This window comes from Gymnogyps californianus, chromosome 2 (genome assembly GCF_018139145.2).
Source record: "Gymnogyps californianus isolate 813 chromosome 2, ASM1813914v2, whole genome shotgun sequence".
Lineage (NCBI taxonomy): Eukaryota > Metazoa > Chordata > Aves > Accipitriformes > Cathartidae > Gymnogyps > Gymnogyps californianus.
In genome coordinates, this window is record NC_059472.1 from 61,108,491 (window position 1) to 61,129,589 (window position 21,099).

Here is a 21,099-nt window from a genome sequence, read left to right on the forward strand (position 1 = left end):
AAATGTACTGTAAACTGAGATAATTTTACTTAGTATTTTCTTTTCCTGTCTATCAATTAGTATTCTTGTTACATCTTTAATATTACTAATTTAATAATTTCTAGTAAATTGGGTTGAACAGTGTTCTGATCTGCAGCACATCATACCGATACAGTCTAGGAAATTCTTGAGACTGATGACAATTTGAACTTGCTTTGAGTGCTTCCAATCATGCTGACCACTATTGATTTACTGTTTTCTTACAATTCCTGATTTATCTATACATTCAGCTCATTTCAGCAATATAAAGTCAGGATCGAAGGTAGGCTTAGAAATCGGTTGGAAACAGAGAGGTGTTGACCTTCAGTATGGCAAATAAAACTTCAAAAATAAAAAAAAAAGAGAGAGAGATTAACCATTGCACTGTTTACTTTTTGTTCAGGTGATTTTCTTCATTCCTACATTCATCTTCTTGTGACAAATCCCTGTATTTTTTGAGTAAGGGTTATGATCTTCCTTTTACAGTACTTATTAGAATGGCTCATGGCTTATTCTAGTCCCTGAATTAGTTACTAATGATAACTTATATCATTACTAAACACACAGCAATAGATAACTACTTGAAGCAGAGTGAGGCAGGCTGTTATTATCTGGAGTACAATTAAATTTGTATGCTCTTCATCTGTAAAAGTCCCAAATTTTTAAATTATCTTTGGTAAATTATAGATAAATTGTCATTGTTCTGAGAGTTAAAACTAAAAATTTAATCAGTCATCCTTTTCTATAGAATAGAAGCTTTTTTTTTCTTCCAATACAGTCTGTATATGTATTTCTGCTCATAAGCATACAAACTGACAAATCTGTTCTTTATCTTGATGTTGGAAAAGATTTGCATTAGTCAGTCTCAGTTCTCTAAGGGGGTAGTCTGTGTTCCTTATTTTGGGAAGAAGTTTGTTGTATTAGGTTTGGGGAGGGAAAAAACCCAAAAAGCCACACAGAGTCCCAGCCCCCTCCCCCTGATAAAAGCACTAGTAACAGAAGTAAACTAAATTCAGCTCATAAAAACTCTTAAACTGGGCAACTTTAGTATTGCAACAATACTTAGATGAAAAGGGAAATAAGCAGAGTTTAATAAAAGGTTTCAAGTGTCATTTAAAAAAAAAAAGATTCTCAGCAGAGGCCTATTATACTTTCTTTTGAAATATAAACCAAAATGTCTAGTATTGAACCGTTAAGCATGTTGGGGAACTAGTGAGCAGTCGCCTTTTTTTTTTTTTCTTTTTTTCTTCTTCCTCCTCTCCATAAAGCTAAGATGTCACTAAGGCAAATTAAGGGATGAAAGCTCATGCTTTACTTCAGATCTTTTTTGTTAAGAATGCTCCAAACCAGCTGCCCTTTGAGATTTCAAATTAAATTAGGAGAAATAATTGCTATAATCCCTATGCCTAAAACAACCTTTGCCATTTACTTAGGTTTTTTAACACAATTTGTTTAATCTATTACCACTGTCATCCCTGCTGTGTTCTGTCATAATCCAATCAACTGCAAGAAAAGCATGCTACTGTTTGTAAAGCAAACGAACAAAATCCTTTTGGTGTGAATGTCGAGAGCTCCACTTGTCCCTTGCTTGGAAGTGAAACATAAAGATTAAGGTGTGATTTTTATTTTTATTTTTTTTTAAGAAATTAATTTCAGATCCATTTCCTAGATCAGTTGATTGTTAGTTAATATGGGAATTTTTACTTGTTTATTCCCTGGATTAAAAATTCAACCTCTCCATGCATAGTAGCAAAAGCAACTATGCACTTGTTAGCACGTTGGAGTTCTCACTCTCCAGATGAGTGATGGCTTGTCAAGTTTTGAGAGTTTTGGTTGACGTGTGTCCCTTATAGATTTCAAGCAGTATTCTCCAAGGGATTAGCTGAAATGTGAATTCTTTCCTTGACTGAGATTAGAGAACACTTTAAATTCACCTAAACCACTGTATAATGTTCATTTAGATTAATCTTGGAACTATAATTATTATGTTCACCTTTAGGCAAAAAAGGAAATGCAGTTTGAGAATTAAGTCATATTAATCCCATCTCAAATATCACTTGCATTTAGGAATATAGGAAATAGGCATGTTGTACCTGCCATTTTTATGTAAGGTCATGCTTATCTAGGCACCAATATTTTGCTAAACATAACAAAAAATTGATACTTTGAACAGTTTGCAGTAAAAAGGATGTTACAAAAAGATGCCCAGTACATCCAAAGGAGTTTAGATTCAGTCTCTGTTTCTAATTATGGGAAGCGCTTGAATCTGAGGGGTTTTGTCCTTATTAAAAAAATAATCTTCAAGTCAAAGGCTACTTAAAGGAAGCCTAATGTTGAAGTTTATGAGTATATAGTTACTGAATTCTGTTGGAACCAAGTCTTCAACTTCAGTTTCTGCAGTCAGGAATTACTCTGAGGGTCACTTTCTTCAGATTTGTACAAGGAGGAATGAAGTGTGTTTGACTTATGAGCAATTTCAAGGAACTGGGTGTGTTGGGTTTGTGTGGCGGGGCTTTGTGTAGTGGGGGAGGGGCTACAGGGGTGGCTCCTGTGAGAAGCTGCTAGAAGCTTCCCCGGCTCCAACTTGGACCCGCCTCTGGCCAAGGCTGAGCCCATCAGCGACGGCGGTAGTGCCTCTGTGATAGCATGTTTAAGAAGGGAAAAAGACTGCTGAAAAGAAAACCTGCAGTGGAGAGAGGAGTGGGATTTAAGAGAAACAGCCATGCAGACTCCGAGGTCAGTGAAGAAGGAGAAGAAGGAGGTGCGCCAGAGCAGAGATTCCCCTGCAGCCCGTGGCGAGACGGCAGGCTGTCCCTCTGCAGCCCATGGAGGGTAATGGTGGAGCAGAGATTCCCCTGCAGCCCGTGGAGGACCCCACGCCGGAGCAGGTGGCTGGGCCCAGAGGAGGCCGTGACTCCATGGGAAAGCCCACACTGGAGCAGTTCGTGAAGAACTGTAGCCTGTGGAAAGGACTTGTGTTGGAGAAGCTCGTGGAGGGCTGACCCCCTTGAGAGGGACGCCACGCTGGAGCAGGGGAAGAGTGTGAGGAGTCTTCCCCCTGAGGAGGAAGGAGCGGCAGAAACATGTGTGATGAACTGACCGCAACCCCCATTCCTGCCCCCCTGCACCGCTGAAGGGGAGGAGGTAGAGGAATTGGGAGTAAAGCTGAGCCTGGGAAGAAGGGAGGGGCGGGGGGAAGGTGTGTTTTTAAGATATGGTTCGATTTCTCATTATCCTATTCTGTTTTGATTGGTAACAAATTAAATCGATTTCTTTTTTTTTTCCTCAAGTCGACTCTGTTTTTGCCTGTGACGGTAATTGGTGAGTGATCCCTCCCTGTCCTCATCTCGACTCATGAGCCTTTCGTTGTATTTTCTCCTCCCCATCCTGCCGGCAGGGAGGAGTGAGCGAGCAGCCGCATGGTACTTTGTTGCCGGCTGGGCCTAAACCACGACACTGGGAAACCATTAGAAGTAGCTAGTATGAAGAAGTAGTAGGCTAGAATGGATCCCAAGTAGAAAGTTGATATTGGATAGCCTGAAAGACCATAGCAAAAGGGGACTTTCTTAAGCCATGTAGTAAATTTGCAGAGTCAAATTACTGAAGTAAGGTAGCGTAGCATCTCTTTGGCGCAGCCGAGTAAGGCCAATATGACCTTTGATGTAGTTGTTCGTACTTTTTATACCATGAGCATTACTTTTAAAATACAGCAAAGCCATAGAAATAGGAGGGCAATATATCTGGACAGCATCTAAAATAAGAAACACAGAGCAGGTGAGGTTGTGAGTGATACTGATGGAAGTTCTGGAGGTGAGGTTCTTTGTCCCAGACTGAGCCAGAAGCTTGGGTTAGGATAGAGCAAAAGAGAAAGCTTAGAGGTGCTGTTGGAGTGGGGCTGGAATTGGGGTGCCCAAGGAAAGTTAGGACAGCCAAGAGATCTGTACTGCGAGGGCCTTTGTGGTATGAGCCAGAGGTGAGGGTCTTAGTCCCAGTCAGAGGTGGAAAATAAGGTTAGGGTTGAGCAAAAGAGAAAGCATTGTAGTGTTGTTGGTGTTGGGGGCGGAGTGAAGAAAAAATAGAGAATATTAAATAAAATTTGAATATGAGTCAGTAGTATGTCCTTGCGGCAAAGAATTTTAATGGTATCCTGGGCTGCATCAGGAGGAGCATTGCCGGCAGGTTGAGGGAAGTGATCCTTCCCCTCTACTCAGCACTGGTGAAGCCACACCTGGAGTGCTGTGTCCAGTTCTGGGCTCCCCAGTACAGGAGAGACATGGACATGCTGGAGAGAGTCCAGCAGAAGGCCACTAAGATGATGAAGGGACCGGAGCATCTGTCATATGAGGAAAGGCTGAGAGAGCTGGGACTGCTCAGCCTGGAGAAGAGAGGGCTCGGGGGTGTCTTATGAATGTTTGTAAATACCTGAAGGGAAGCTATATAGAAGACTGAGTCAGACTTTTTTCAGCAGTGCCCAGTGACAGTATCAGAAGCACTGGCACAGGTTGCCCAGAGAAGTTGCTGAGTCTCCCACCTTTGGGATATTCAAAAGCCATCCGGATGTGGTCCTGGGCAATATGGCTCTGGGTGGTTCTGCTTGAGCCAGGGGGTTTGGACCAAACGACTTCCGGAGGTCCCTTCCAACCTCAACCATTCTGTGATTCTGGGATGCTATTTGCAGGACAAAAAGCAGGAGATGTGGAATTGCCATTGGTAAGATATCCTCTACTTTTTCTTCAAGTAATAAAACCTTTCAGTACATCTACTGTTGCCCATAATGTAATATAGCTGTAAGGTCAACTGATGTGTCTGCATAAAATTATATATGTATATATGAGTTGGGTATATATAAAATGAGAAAATATGAGTATTTTCTTCTACATAACAGTATAAGTTTTAAAGGAACAATGACTTGATGGACCATTTATTATTGGTAATTTAATTATAATTACATTTTTTCAGTAAGTAAATAGGTCTTACTTATCACATTCCTTTTATGGGGGAAGAGAGGAAAATTTCAGGATGTTTTCCAGTATCTTGATAGATAGGATATTTGTAACTGAGCGATATTATTAAACCAGCTTAAAAAAAGTAAAACATTATGGCAAATTTGTCAAAATGTAGGAGGAATAGAACTCAGACATTCTTATCTTTTTTCAAGTTTAGAAATCTATATTTTCATTTTTCTTGTGGGGACATTCATTCTATCTAAGATGCAGCGAACAGCAAGCAGCAAACCTCCCTCTGACAAGTCACATCAGCAGATGGATGTCCCCATTCCCCGCAGCAGGGAGCCTCCTATTGCTATCATTCACCGCCTCCTTCTAATGATCCTGAGTGGCTCAGGCTCACCCACCAGAGAGGCTTCTCAGCAACTGCAAGGGCAGTGAACCTGTTCTGAAAGTGCAAGTTATCAGGTGGGGCATAAACCTTCTTCCTAGTGTGAGAAGTCACCAGCTTCCAGCCGCCTTCTTCATGGGATTTTCCACTTGCCAGCTTCATAGGCATAGGCTCTTTCTGCCTCTCCCCTACAGCTGATGGTTCAATCTCTTGAAGCTGCAGGGTCTCAGAGAAGATCTAGTCCATCTGTTTCTCATCCCCTCTGATGCTGTGCAATCTGGAGGCCTCTTCCCACAGGTCTTTCACAAGGAAGCATAGCCCCTTGACAACTACACACCTCCTGCAGGCTAGGAGACCATGTGCCCAGCGAGAGGCTCAAGGGACTCCCTGCAGCCTAACATTTGCAGAGCTGCATCCTCCTTCTGAAGCTCTGTCTGGGTCCAAGATTCTTACAATGCAGGGACAGTTACTCAGTGGCTCCTTACGTGGCAGCAGCAGGTACCCACAAGTACCTCAGAGGGTTCCCATGAGTCCCCCAATCATCCCTGAGAAAATGCCCAGAAACTCAAGAAGAGACTTAAACCAGAACACTTGCAACTTCAACCTGGAGAATGTACTCACAGAGACTGTTTCATCTAGGCTACTTAGAAATTCAGTCAATATCAATATTGTTTATAAAATTCAGGAACAGTTCTTACCCAAATATTTTATTCTGAGATATGCAAATATATGGCCTGCTACGTTTTTGACTGCAAATGGGCGTACAATATAAGAGCTCCCCAACCAGGAATGGTGGTAAAATATTGAAATATTTATATTAGCAAATATAAGACAAAGACAAAGCTGCATCGAGAATGAACACTGAGATGAAGCTGACATTCTGTTTTATTTTGCAAGGTAGATGAAGATGGTCATGTTTAGTTTTTATTATTTTCTTTATTTTCACTAATTGAATTTGCATATAGAAGATGTGTTAGTGCTTATAATAAAGTGTACTTTTTTTATATATGTAACCAAGGAATCAGTTTTTTCTGTGATTCTCTCAGCTGAAACACACTTTATTGATAAGAAAAATGATAGGTGTTTGTGTGGACCGGTAATGTATGAGGTTTGCATCTTGAACTACAGATTGCTTAGTTCTGCTCTGAAAGATAATAAAGTACATGGTTCATTTTTCATGTGCATTAGTAACTTAGTTGATCAGGACATGTGGACATGTTTGATATATTGCCTGGCTATAAAAATGAATAAAGCATTTATATATTTGTTCTCTTTAGACCATGGGTGAAAGCCCCTCATTTTCCAAGACAGCCTACAAATGGTTTACCATTTGGCTTATATCTCAGTAGAACTGTTTTCTTATCTAAGAAGACTTCATTCTTCAGTATTCTTGTGTGGAAAAATTCTTTAATATTATGTAGCTATTAGAACATGTGTCATCATCTCTTTTCCCCTGGATACATTCACTAAAATAAAGGACAAGAGATGTGTGATTTTTCCATATAGCGTGAGTGTGAATGTTAATTTCAGTATTTCAAGAATATATGTCTTATATCAGATTGCTTTTTTGATTATTTTTAATATGAGAAAGCAAACAAAAAAAAACATCGAATGGGAAACTTTGTTGTTTGATGGTCTTTATTTTATTTGTTTGTTTTGTTTTTAATTTAATTTATGATTGATATCCGCTTTTGATACCACCTGGTCTTCTGGAAAGCTGATTTTCGTATTAGTTTAGGGGTAAGAACACAGGTGCTTTGTATAAATTCTTTGTTGGTCTGTAGCTTCTGATTATGTACACTAATGAATTGGCAGGAGCACTTCATAAAGTTTATTTATTTCAGAAAAAAAGTATATTATTGTTGCATTTGAAAAATGCCTTCTGTTGATACCACACTGTTTCGCATACAGTTTATTGCTATACTGATCACCAGCTATCAGAGAAAGACTGAAGAGAGACAATCAGAATTACAAGGACCCTGAATCCTTGTGGCAGAATTTATTTATTTATTTATTGCTAAAAAGGAGTAATATATTTCAGGATACTATCTTTCAGACTCTTATAAGTAGGGCTGTAGAATTAAGGACCATAGCTTTATGGGGCTACTGTGTCTTGAAGAGATTGTAGATGCTTTTCAGTGGATCTAGTTTTGTTAAGGCTCATTGGGTTTAGCTGCGAAATGAAATATACTTGTAGCAAGCCTCTTAATCATTAACTGTAATTATTTAAACACTGCAGTGTAGTGCTTATGTAAGATGTATTTTCAGTTTCTCATAGGACAACCTTTCAGTCAGTCTGGTTACCACCAAGTTTTGGGCACTGGCAAGTGTTGTTATTGTAGACCTTTTTTCAGCCTGAAGATAGTACAAGTGCAGACTTCTTTCTCCTGCAGATGTAACTAAGGCAGGTTTTTTGTCTTTTAATTTCATTCGGTGGACATAGATTTCAGAAGGAAACCAACTACTTCCCTTCAGTTTTAAATCTTAACTCTAATTATCAGCTAGGTCATGGTTTACCTGACAGATTTACTGTTCTCCATCAACAGTAAAATCTATTTTGGGGGCCAGTGGGGATACAGAGTTTTTTATTTACTTAATGTTATACTAAATCAGGGAGAATCTGAGATAGTAGGGCTCTAAGGGGGATCGTGTAATTATGTAAATATGAAAATAGACATTATGTGGGAGAAGAGACAGCTAAAATAACACAAGATGTATCAGCAAAAAATAATCATACTCTTATTTGTTTTTAAATATTAATTCAAACATTCATGCTTTTCTGGCAAGCCTACAAGAATGTCTACTTGACAGAGTTGTCCCTACATCTTATGGCTATCAGATATTTTATTTATAGCATGTGTTTGTATATATTTATTCTAACAGTCCTTTCTAGTTCTAACTGATTTCCTAGATGTTTTTTTGCAATAGCTTGTTATTCATGTATGAAAATGTGAAATAAGTAAGCAGTACTGTACAACTTGGTGGACACTGACAGTTTGGATATTCCTCTAGTCTCAATCTTTTTACGAACTGTGATTACAGTGAAGGCGGCTAGCATACAACAAGAAGCTTTCAGTATTTGTTTAGTCATCTTCCTTATTTTTTCCACCTGAAAAATGTAAATATCTCTTTTGTTTAAAATAAGGTAAAACATAAAAACACTTCATAATTTTACAATAAAAATGAGTGCATGATGTGTTGGTATTCTCTTTACTGATCTCAACAGTTTAGATAGGTAAAAGTAGTTACTCTGAAGTTTTTAATTATTTTCAGATAATTGGTGAAAGCAGAATTTTGGACAGGCATTATGAATAATTTTCTCTGATACTCATTGACAGAAAACCTTTTTTCCTTGAATGCATAGTAGATTCTCTTGAACAGCAGATGTCGTTAAACAATTCTTCATGTAAATTCATTGTTTTAAGTGGGGCCCCACCAGATACATTATGATCCATGCAGATGCTACATTTTAGACATGAATGCAGCAAACACCATCTGAAACGTCAAGACTATCATGTCCTGATATGCATGTTCATGTGGGCTGTTAAAGCTGCATTAAGGATTATTTAAGATGGACACCACTCCTAGTTTTTCAGTGAAGATGTTAATGTTTATTTTAATGTAATACATAGTCCGTATCAACTTGAACTTAAAAGAAACTGAAAAAAGCAGTGCCAGAATCAACATGGAAAGAAATATCTGAGAGATCAAGGGTGATTTTCCCCACCTCACTCCCAGCATTTTCCTTTTCTTGAACTTATTTATGCCTCTCTGCATGTATTATTTGTGATTGTTGTAAAGTTTCAGCCTTTCAGTTTTTTATGTATCTATGGACAACTTATATTCCTGCGTAAATCACTTGCAGTAAATTAGTCATACACGCAAAAGAGTTTTCTCTGTGTGCAGATGGGGAAGAGGAAAATAAATGCCAATAAATCAGCAACTTTTCTTTTAATGTCAACGTAGTGCAATGATATCAGCTTGCAGCAGACTTAAATATTTGAGTAGTACCGGAAGGAAGAAATATTTGATTACTAAACGTGCTGGTGCTCAGATACATGCATTGTTATGAAAATAAGCATTCATTAAAAAGTTCAATTTGTTGCAGGGCTTGGTGTCTCAAGATGTTGCCAGGCACAATAATATTTATCATACTTTCAGTATAGTTTCTGATGGATTAAATGGTGTTCTTGGCAGACTTGCTCACAATGAGAGAAAAAGCAGAGTAAATTTATTTTTTCCTATATTGAATATTGAAGTACTTGTCAAATAAAAAGGTAGCCAACATTTGTCTTCCCTTTCCTGTGGAAGGAGTACTATGGATTCTGGTAGTCTTTGATTACTTCTTTTAGATGAAAAAGGAAAAGAATTCTAGAAACAGTCACATACACTGTAAATAATCATTGCAAAACTGCCTAGTGTCACACATGGTGAGTAGTAGTTTTGCTTGCGAGCAAACATCACACCTGTACCCAGCAGTGCTGGGCTTGGAAGCAGGCAAGCTGATGGGTTTCCCTTCAGACCTTAGGAGCTTTTGCAGTTGTCACCAAGCTCTTACAGACTTCTAGCAGTAGAAATCTCAAAACAAATGAAATAAATACCCCCCACACCACACAAAATAAAGGGTATATTGCAGGTAATGAAGATTCTTGAAAGTATTTCTGATCCACTTGGACAGGGGTGTCTTGCTTACATGAAGTCTGTCTTCCTCTTACACCTTTCCCAAAGGGAGGTACGCAGTGGAATGGAACTACTGTCATCTTCCAAGTTCTGTAGACGCTTCTGACCTAAAACCAAAAGGGATTTCAAAGAATCAGATTCAGCAATCTAACCTATCTCTTCTGCTTGTATATAATATCTCTTTGAAGATGCTTCTGCCTGTATCAGGTTTTTCCTGATCTTCCAGTACAGACATGTTTTTTTTCTCCTAGTTGTGCTGAGAGAGTATCTTTAACAGCTTGATACCATTCCTTTTAGACCATTGATAAAAGAGCTTCAGACCCAGTATTATAACTATGTTACGAATTGTAACAATGTTTCACAATGCACTCTTAACGAAGAAACGTGATGCTTCCGCTTGATAGTAGACTTCTCAGGCAGAGCTTGTTTAATTCATTTGATCCAGTCTACCTAGGTGCCATATTTAAGGAAATTGCACTTTTGCCATTCCTTCTAGCAGCTGCAACACATTCAATATTGTAGAAATTGACAACATCTCATAAATAAACAAAACTACCACTGCAAAATGGCAGATTCTCTGTCCGTGCATTTCTGGTCAATGTGCAATAACTTGGAAGATGGTAAAACTGCACAACTGTTGAGTTCTTGGCTCTGGCTTTGAAAAGGCCATTGGATGTGACTTTTTTTCAGAGATAGTATTCCTGTCTGAGCTACAGAAAAGGAACATTTGCTTCAGGAACAAAGAGCTTTCTTGTGCTGAGTTTTGTAAGTAACTGCGGGGAAAAGATCTGTAAGAGTCAAATTCACTAATTTCTTTATGAAGCTTTGTAGTTATTTCAATAAGTTTTCTTTTTTAGGAGTGTGACATGATCCCTAATTCATAATCAACCTGTGGCTTATTAAACTTTCAGTTCAATGCTTTAAGTTTGTAGAATAATTTGTAGTGTAGATGAATGGAAATGACCTCCATGTACAGCATAGTGAGGATATCAAGAATCTTGAAAATGTGTATTCATTCATCGTGCTTTAAAACCTGAAAAAGCCCTGTGCAGTCATTTAAAGCACAAAAAAGCATATTGACTTTAAATTTTCATTTTTGATCTGTGCAAGCTGAAACAGATGTTTTACAGTATTTGAGTGAGGCTGCCAGAGGTTTCTTTTTATTAGTTTAAACATGAATTCTTGCCTCTCTGGGTCACAAGTCTGTAGGCCATATTTGGCTTGCCTGTAGTTTATTAGTATGAAGACAGATAGCATTAGAAGTTAATGTTTTGGTGTGGTTGAGTAAGATTCAGATTATAAATAAACAAATGAAACTCTTCTGTTTTCAGTCAGTTCTGCTGTGGAAAAGGCCTTGCATGTAATGTGAAGTATCTTGTATGGACAACTCTTATTTAAGATGTTTGGAGAATCTTTCTCAGAAAATGCTGTTGTTAAAAAGTGACAGTTTTGTAAAAGAAAAACCTTTTGCAGAGAGAATTTCTGGTTGAATTGGCTTTTTTTTTTTTTTTCTGATATCATTTTCAGTCATATCAGTTTCTGATATCATTGTCAGCCTGATCAAATCAAAACTACAGCTTTTTACCATAATGCTTGTGTTCTGTCCATCTCTATTTTAAATGCTTCCTTTAAAAAGCTGGAGATCATAGATCTCTAAGTACACTTTCCTATCTTTTCCCAAGTTTTATAGGAAGCTAACAAAACTTTGTGCTAAAACCAAACAAAAATTGCTGCTTTCTTAATCTCCCTTGCTCCTGAGGAGTGTGTGGAAAATTTTCCATTTTCCATCTGAAATCATATTGACTGTAACATCTCTTCTTCGTCATCCTCCTTGCTGTCATTACTCCCATTAAAAATGGGTAGGCAGCTTAATCGTTGTCCTCCATCCTACTTTATCTTCCCTTGACTAAAGGGAAGGAGAAAAATCTTGTTTCAATAAAACTTTTTGAGCCTCAACCACTGTTATGTTGCCTTAAACTGAAGTAGAGCACTGAGATTTTCCCGCTAATGAACTGTACCGGGAGGAGTTCCTTTTTCTGTATCTGTTTTTCTCGGGGCTCTGTCTTTCATGTTAGTCATAAAATGGTGTAGGTTAGCTCTGAGACGTAATTATCCAGTTCCAAAAGGTCAGTACACCGTACTTCATTTCCACCATTCACCTTAGCAATTATCCACTTCACTGGCAGTACCTTGACCTCACTCTATGTTTCCACCATTATTCTGGTCTTCCTATTGAAAAGTAAATTCAGTGCAAGTTTGTGGAGACATTTTCTGGAGACAAGATATTCACATTTGAAGGAAAAATGAAACATCCTGAGTTTTTTTCACAAGTTGCAAATTGTTTCTTAAGCTTTCAATTCCTTTATGAATCAGAATCTCTAGTTCCACACAAGAGCATCTAAAATATTTATTCTCTGTACACATATGACAATGTGTATTTTATGTGGAAAAAAATCCCCTGCAATTATTTTCACTGTAGATGTGAGATAGGTATCACTGCTATTCAATCAATTTACATTTTTTAATTGAAGTTTCAGTAATAAATTTCAAAATGAAAAATAAGTATTACTGTTCCTGTGAAATGTTTTTGTGTGAAAAGTGAAAGGAGATAGTAGACTTTAAGGCAGCAATAGATTAATTTAAAGGATGTATTTTTTTCATGTAATGAAGGGCAGAAAAAAATTTTTAAAAAATGCCAGTTTCGCTCTAAAGAAACACAGGAACATGTCTATGTGTATACACATAGACATACATGTATGTATTTTATATACACGTGTATACCCACAAAAATTTCATTAGGTCAGTTCAAAACAGCTAACACTTTTTGAATGTTTGCCTTGTGTTGTGTTTTCAACAGCATCTGGCTCAACTTCCTTTTTGAGAAAAGTTCATCTAGCTGCTTTCCTCATCTTGCTGTATTAGGTCTCACAACACTTGTTTTCTCTGGCTGCATAGTGGAAAAGAAAACAGGTATGTACAAGTTACTTGCACAATGGATGAGGTGATTTTCAGCCTTTTGAAACTGTGTAGGATGGAGTAGATCAAAAGATCCCAGGGGTTCATTCAAGCTCAGCGAGGGGGAATAGGTCCATCTCAGAGCAGCTCTAGTTGTACAGTTATGAAACAGTCTACAGAGCCCATCAGCATATGTAACTACTCTTTTTTTTCTTTTTTTTTTTTTTAAGTGAAAAAGTTACTTTCTCTAAAGGCAGGGAGCTTATAATTGGAAAATAAGGTTGGTGAGTTTTTTCAATTGAAAAACAAACAACATTCCAAATCTTGTTTCTAGAAGGAAACAGATCACTGAAGCTTTTTTTTGTTTTCTTTTGTTTTGCTTTGTTTTAATGAGAGGAATACGTTCTCAAAAATCTGAGTTAACACCTAGCATTGCTTTCAGTCATTGCATTTAATCTTTTCCAGAGCCTAAAGCACCAAGTTATAAAAAGACCCTTCTTCCAACACGTCAAAGAGGCCTGAGCAGACTTGGGTGCATTCTGAAAGACCATAACCCTGCAAGATTTTTTGCACAAAATTACATTAAAGAGATCATGAAATACTTAATTTTGCTTATTCTCCCCAACTTAATTGCAGACCTAATTTTTTGTTTTGCTTTAGTCTCCCTACTCATTTTGGAAGAATGACATGAATGATAGAGAAACAACTTTCCAAAGTGTTTACGTTTATATGTTTTATATGAATGTACCTTCACCTCTTACGTAAAAATACAACTCTTACAAGTTAGAAAAATTTCAATTAGAAAAACAGTAGTGCGATTCTTGAATGGGACATTACTGCTGCGAATATCTGTATCTCATCTTTGAAATAAGGTGAACAGCAAGAGAATATAACATTGTAATTTCTAACTCACTTTAAAAAAAATTAAATATGTATAATTAACCCAACTTTCTTTTTTTATGGATTCAAATGCACCACTAACAGCTGTAATAATACTGTACATTCACAGGTTTTCTGAGGCCTTTGTAGTGAACATACTGTTGCTTCTATCATGAGCAATCATTAAGCCATCAGGATGTTTTAGTTCCTAATTAAATTAAGAGAGTGAAGATAATTCATGGAACAAGTAGCTGAACTTGCATAGGAAATATTTCTCACAGCTGATACATGCAGTACCCATACTGCTTAAAGAGTTAAGAGTAGCTTAAATTGTTTTGAAAATATGACTGAGTAACAATTGACAAGTAAAATTGGATTCATGTATGTCATTGGAAAAATATTGTAAGCAGCAAATATTTTTCCTTTGTTTGAATCTTTGTTCTGCAAATATCAACATGTAACTTTACACATGCTCATTGTTCTGCATGCCAGAAGTATCCTGCTTATAGATTGTAATGACTTGATTAGATTATCTATTAATATAGAATATAAAAATTCAGAAAAATTAATGTAAAATAATATTCTTTAAGTCTCAATTAAAATAAATGTGTGCATCCTTCTTTACTTTAGGAAGATTAATTAGCAAAGATGTTACCAGCAAATACTTGGTCAGTAATTTTCAGTTATTTTCATACTTAAAAAAAATTATAAATTCTCCTTCATGGCCTTTTTAATAGCAATATTTCAGTTTTCCACTAAATGAGTTAAAATGTGTAATTTCAGACATGATTAATTTTATTTGCTTCAAGATAAAATATGTTGAAAAGTTCATATGGAAAGATGAGACTAGCCAGTTCAGGAACACCTGTGTTCCTCATAAAACAATAGGGGTATCCAAGCTGTTTTCTGCAGTCTATATTACATTCATATGAACCTCTGCTGTCTGTTTTAAATGCAAATATGTAAATATTTGCAACATAGCTCCATCAAGGATGGGGTCTGGAATATTCAGATTGAAAGCAGCCCTGAGGCAAAGAGAGATTTCCCTCTGCTGAGTCTTCTTCCAGCCTTGAGTGCTGCCAGCTGAACTCCTGGAGCTGGAAGGGCCTTGACAGGGGTTTTGGGGTGTGAGTGGGATTGGGAATGCATTGCACAAGTGTGGGAGACAAATTCTGTCTGCTCAAGAGAAGGTTGAGCTTTTTAGCTGGAAGTGACAAAATTATACATGATGACTTTGTGAAGTTGGTGTTCTGATTTGAAATCTGAAAGTTGGGATCTGGCACCTCACTTTTTTTGCACGTTCTTTACCAAAGAGGAAAAGGAGAGCAAATACTTCCCATGAGAGCATTGTATGAAAAGCGTTACTTGGAATAAACATAAGGTATAGTTTGGGAGAACTCTAATGAACAACAAACCAAGCCTGATTACTAACACTCCGAAAATTAGTATTTCAGAAAATATGAGTTCTAGTACTTTGCTGGACAACGATTTATAGTAAAATCAATTATACCAAAATTGTCTATTCATGATTTTGTACAAGTTAGTGGTTTTTATGACTTTATTATGGAGTTCTTTATGTATATGGTATATTAAATATTTAAATTTATCATTGTTGGAGCTTGTAGACATCTTGAGTGCAACGAATTGAAATTTTACAGACACAGAGATAAGTAAATTTATCTTTGACATCAGATCTTGGTTTGGTAATCATCTTGTGCTTAATTGCCTGCCTGAAATTCATCCTTGGATGGCTTTGTGATTTCTGTCTATTTGAAGTCTGCCAAAAATGAATTGGTATTGATTAGTGTCATCACTGTGAAAAGGTGAACTTTCAGGCTTAGAATTTGAGTTGTGTCTTTTGGCAGATGCTTTGCAAGAACATAGGGCTTTCTCGTGTTCCAGATCTTTCATGGGTACTTGTAAGACATTATGCTTGTATATTTATTTAGAAAAAATACATTTTTTGTGATTATAGTCCAGTAGATGGTATTTGAACAATTATAAATCTGTACAATTTGAGGGGAGTGGGAAAAGAGAAAAAAGATTTGGTGCTAACAGAGGTATGTGATCCCTTCATTTCCAATTGTACAGAAATTCAGTGGATAGAGTTTAAAGACCTCACTAGGAACATGTGAGCATCTAACATTGTCTTGTGCATTGGAGTTAACCTCTTGTACTCTACCACCAGTGGGCAGATCATGCCAAAAAAAAACCAAGCCCCAAAACAAGGGTACAAAATTATCCTTCCCTAATTCCCTGTTTAATCTCAATACAGGTGTTTATCACATTCTAAGGAATTTAGCTTGGTAAATAACCTCTAAAGACTATGAGGTAGCATGAATATAAAATACATAGGCCTTTCACTCTGTTGTATTTTATCCAGATGGGCCACCCCTCAAAACTAGTAGTTTTGTAGCTGTGTAAAGTCTTTTCATACAAGAACAAGTCCATAATGTAAAGACAACTGCTGAATAGCATAATTGTTTAAAAAGTTAAAATTAGTTCCCAGTTAGTCTGCCAATATGCTACAGAGTATGAAAGGAATACATTCCTTTCTTTCTTACTTGCTAGTTTGCCTAATCTTAGATCAAAGGCCCATTTTAGTTTTAAGAACTATTTCAGAGTTCTCTCCAAATAGTACCCTCCAACAGTTTATCATGATGTTAAGACTGGCCAAGGTTTTAGGAATTCTGTTGGGGTGTGTGTGGGGAGGGTTGCTCATTTGTTGTTCTTGCTGTTGTTTTCTTTGTTAAGGGGAGCAAATAATCCATGATGAGAAGGAACAGCCTGAGGAAGTGTCTTTTGTTAGTAGAATAAAATGCCTTTAAACATAATCCTTTCAGTTTTTAACTCTTGGACATTTGGCTTTTCTAAGTGAAGTAGTTGGTACTCATCCTCTGTATTTAGAATCACAGAATCATAGAATATCTCAAGTTGGAAGGGACCCATAAGGCTTGAGTCCAACTCCCTGCTCCTCACAGGACTACCTAAAGCTAAACCATATGACTAAGAGCGTTGTCCAGACATTCCTTGAACAGGCTTGGTGCTGTGACCACTTCCCTGGTGAGCCTGTTCCAGTGACCGACCACTGTCTCAGTGAAGAACCTTTTCCTAATGTCCAGTCTGAACTTCCCCTGACACAGCTTCATGCCATTTCCTCATGTTCTGTCACTGGTCACCAGAGAGATGACATCAGCCCCTCCCCCTTGAGGAAGCTGTAGGCTGTGATGAGGTCACCCCTCAGCCTTCTCTTCTCCAAGCTGAACAAACCAAGTGACCTCAGCTGCTCCTCGTAAGTCTTGCCCTCAAGACCTTTCACCATCTTCGTCACCCTCCTCTGGACACACTCTAATAGACTGATGTCCTTCTTATATTGAGGCGCCCAAAACTGCACACAGTACCTGAGGTGGGTCTGCACCAGTGCAGTGTAGAGTAGGACAATCACCTCCCTCAACTGGCCAGCTATGCTGTGCTTGATGCACCCCAGGACATGGTTAGCCCTTTTGGCTGCCAGGGCACGTTGTTGACTCATATTCAACTTGCCACCAACCCAAACCCCCAGATCTCTTTCCGTGGGGCTGCTCTCCATCCTCTTATCCCCCAGTTTGTACGTATAACCAGGATTACCCCGTCCTAGGTGGAGAACCCAGCACTTGCTCTTGTTAAACTTCATACAGTTGGTGATTGCCATGCAATATGTGAATTGGCTTCGAAATGGAATTTGGAGATGGCTGTAATTAATTTTCTTGTAATGTCTTAGTTCTTTTGTCTTGGATTTCCTATTTATTCCAAGGATTATACTTTAGTATTTAGATGCAACTTTAGTTCATAAAGTGCCCTTACCTAAATAATGTAAGCCTTTGGACAATATGGACCTCATTTTCAAATGGATAAGCTTATGGTCAGGGTCTGATTTATACATGGAAACTGTTTGAAACATCAGCACTGCTATTTGTTCTTATGTTGTTCTTCAACATGAGAAGATGAAGCTTGTGGAGAAAAGAAGCAACTCGTCTTCTTTCTTCCCCCCCCCCCATCCCCCTACTTTACTCGGTCTTTTGGGGAATCCTCTAGTTTATCTTATATAAAATACTAGCTAGAGTAATATCGGGAAAAATATTATCATTGTTAGTTAAACAATCACTTGTTATTTTCCATCGAATATGATTTTTATCCTTACTAGAGAGACTCAAAAAGCATTTCTACTTTCCTCTGAAAATCTGAATGAGCCTCTTTCTTTAACTTTATAGAGTTTCTAATTGTTTTTATTTGCATAGAAAGAAGGTGGGAACAGACAACTTTACTATTTGATTTAGCTAGATAATCACATTGTTACAATTCACAGTGTCTGAATTATGTTTCTCTGATGCTGTAACACCTCATTCTTTGTTTCATGTTCAGTAGCTTTTCATTATTTGCAAGAAAGTGATTTTAAAATAAAAGTAACCAATATCTGAAAAAGTACACCTCTCTGGCTCTTTCTAAAGCCTTGTTGGCACAGATAACCTTTTTCTTCAATGAAGAAGTGCCTTGCACTGTTGTCAGTCTCTACTTTTATCAAATAATCAATTTTAGTTCTCACAGAACTGAAAATTGTAAACTTCTTAAAATTTTGTCTTTTATGTATTAGCATTTCTCTTCTATTTTTCATCTCAGTTGAAAGAACTGGAACCTTTCATTTTCACAGTTTTTAATCTATCTTAATCTCTTTTAATCTTCTCATAAGTACCAGTTAATAATAACATGTTAATAGTAAGTACTTGTCAATAATAATCTTCTGATAAATAACTTTTAGTACCTGACAAGTACCTGTTTTGTGCTATAAAAATAAATTCATTTTACCAATTTTTCCTTTGAAATCTAAGGAACATTTCATACAGTTTTGACAAAACCTCTGTCTAGTTGTCTCCGAAGAGTAAATAAAAACAGTTTTTAGATAATTACTTTATATGAATTAGTAACATGGCTTTTTGTTGATATATTTAATTCCTTCTATATGTGGACGAGATAAATGAATTCAGAAAGCTTGGTTATCCTAAATTAAGGTTACAGCATTGGCCATAAAAGATAATATTTCCCTTAAGACTATTAATTGTGACCTCAAGACACAGAGTAGTGTGAAAACTTAAAAATCCTTCATCTGGTTATTAGGGTAGCGGTTTCTACTACTGAAGACATACTTTAGAACTTCTTCAGTTTAGTGAATATTCATTATAATTCTTCTAAAGTGTAAACAGACTATAACCAAAAATGTGCTGATTTTTCATCTTTTGGTAAATAAAAAGTGAACTTTGCACTGTCAGACCAAAATCAGTCTCAATATTATTTAAAACAAATTCTTTTATTATTTTTTTTTAATACTGTCGTTGCATAAATAGCATTAAAACATTACCTATGCTTTACTTTTGTAAAGGTACAATTAATGAAAAATTTACTTTCTTGGTTTTTTCTTTTCAAATTCAAGTACTTTACTTAACTTAATGAAACATGGAAAACTTATATCTTGGACTGATTTCTAAGAGGCCCACCTTACTCTGAGGTGAGGCCATTAGCCTCACCTGCTAAAGAACAGGGGGTTTTAATCATATTATTCCCCTTTCTTTTTCTCTCTTTTGGTTGTTCTTCCTCCCACCCCAACCCTTCCCAGCTGGAAAGACTGCAGTTTGAGAATACCTCTGAATGGGGAAAGAGAGAGAGACTTGAAGCAGAAAAGCAAACTTTGGAAGAAGAGAACAGAAGATTGAAGTTGCAAGTAAAAGAAATTCAGGGACTTCTGGAGATGAAAAATAAAGCAACACTAACTAAATTGAATTATGATCATCAAAATGCACAAAGTAAGCTGCTGGTTAAAAATAAGGTATGTGCATTGCTTAGTTTGATTACTTGGGGAGCATTCTCAAAAAGCATTGCTATTTCATAATGTCAAAATGTGTCCCTAAAACAAGGGCTGTGCAAGACAGAACAGGCCTATCTGCATCTCAGACCTGGACAATCAGAACTCAGTGACTTTGAATTTCTGTAGGGTACAGAAACAGAAAGACATATCTCTTCATTTTTAAACGAGCAGAGGGAAATGACAAGTCTGACAAGACTAGGGGGCAAAAGTGAAGACTGGGAGGAACAGAAGAGATTCAGTAAGCTTTGGTAGCTACAGAGTCCTGATGAAGGTCAGAGCAAAAAAAGCTATGAGACCAATAATTTCTCTGTCTTGCTGAATATTGAATCTTTTCTTAGGGAAGAGGGAGCTGAAGGAAGAGCCTTATTTCTTATTTTTTATTCCTCTAAAGATCTGTTCACTTTTAAACCTTATTGTACTGCTAAAAATGATGTGATAAATTATTCAGAGACTCTTAGCTGTGGGTATTTCCTTTATTTTATGGTTTTCTATGCCAATAATTAAGTAGTAATCCAGAAGGCTCCCACTTTCATTGCGACTCTGAAAGCTGTGTAAGAGACAGCAAAAAAAAAAAACCCAACCAATCAGTAAATATACATACTTGATGCTACAAGTTGGGCAGTGAGAAACAGTAACATTCTTATTTGCCTAAATAGCAAATAATTTAATGTCATTTATGTGCATTTACTGTTGAATAATGGCAATCTGAGTAACTAGGACCAGATTTAAGGTATAGTTGCAATAGGTGATTTCTCTTGGGAAAGATTAAGAGAGAGGTTCTGTACTTGAAGTCTGCTTTTAAATGTAATTATATGATTTTTCGATATTTCTGTGATGGCTCAGGAACAGCAAATTGCAATTCACTCATATAGGTTACCTTTATACAATATCTTACATAACAAACACCTGTTTTGGATTTTCCTTTACTAGTATTTATTTTATCACATCATATCATATCACGTCATATCATACCATATCATATTACCATTTTCATTATTTCTTTGTAATGCAAGTAATTTGAGGTTGTGTCACCAAAATCAGGAATAAACCTCTTAACACCAATGTAGCATTAAGAAGCAGGCATTCTCTTTATTACAGTGCTGGATGCATGGGGGATCACTCCACCTAACGTGCATGCCACATACAAAATTTACAGGGTTTACATCCACTTATCTAATTAGTAACAATTAGTAAAAACACGCCTAAGTTTACACTCATTGGCTAGTGATAAACATTTCATTCATTACTGGTCAGTCATATTTAAATTAACTCCGCTTGCGATGTAGATTAGCATGCATGCTCCTTACGGGTGTGTGTGTGGGGGCAAGTTTCTT

At 37.0% G+C, this 21,099-nt stretch overlaps 1 protein-coding gene across 1 annotated transcript in view; it reads left to right on the forward strand.

The window, feature by feature from the left end:
- The window catches only part of CCDC102B (coiled-coil domain containing 102B), a 173,566-nt gene that overhangs the window by 19,176 nt on the left and 133,291 nt on the right, over positions 1 to 21,099 (forward strand). Inside the window, exon 4 of the mRNA XM_050892159.1 lies at positions 19,517 to 19,726. Coding sequence (XP_050748116.1) covers positions 19,517 to 19,726 — 210 coding nt within the window. The remainder of the gene's footprint in view (positions 1 to 19,516; positions 19,727 to 21,099) is intronic.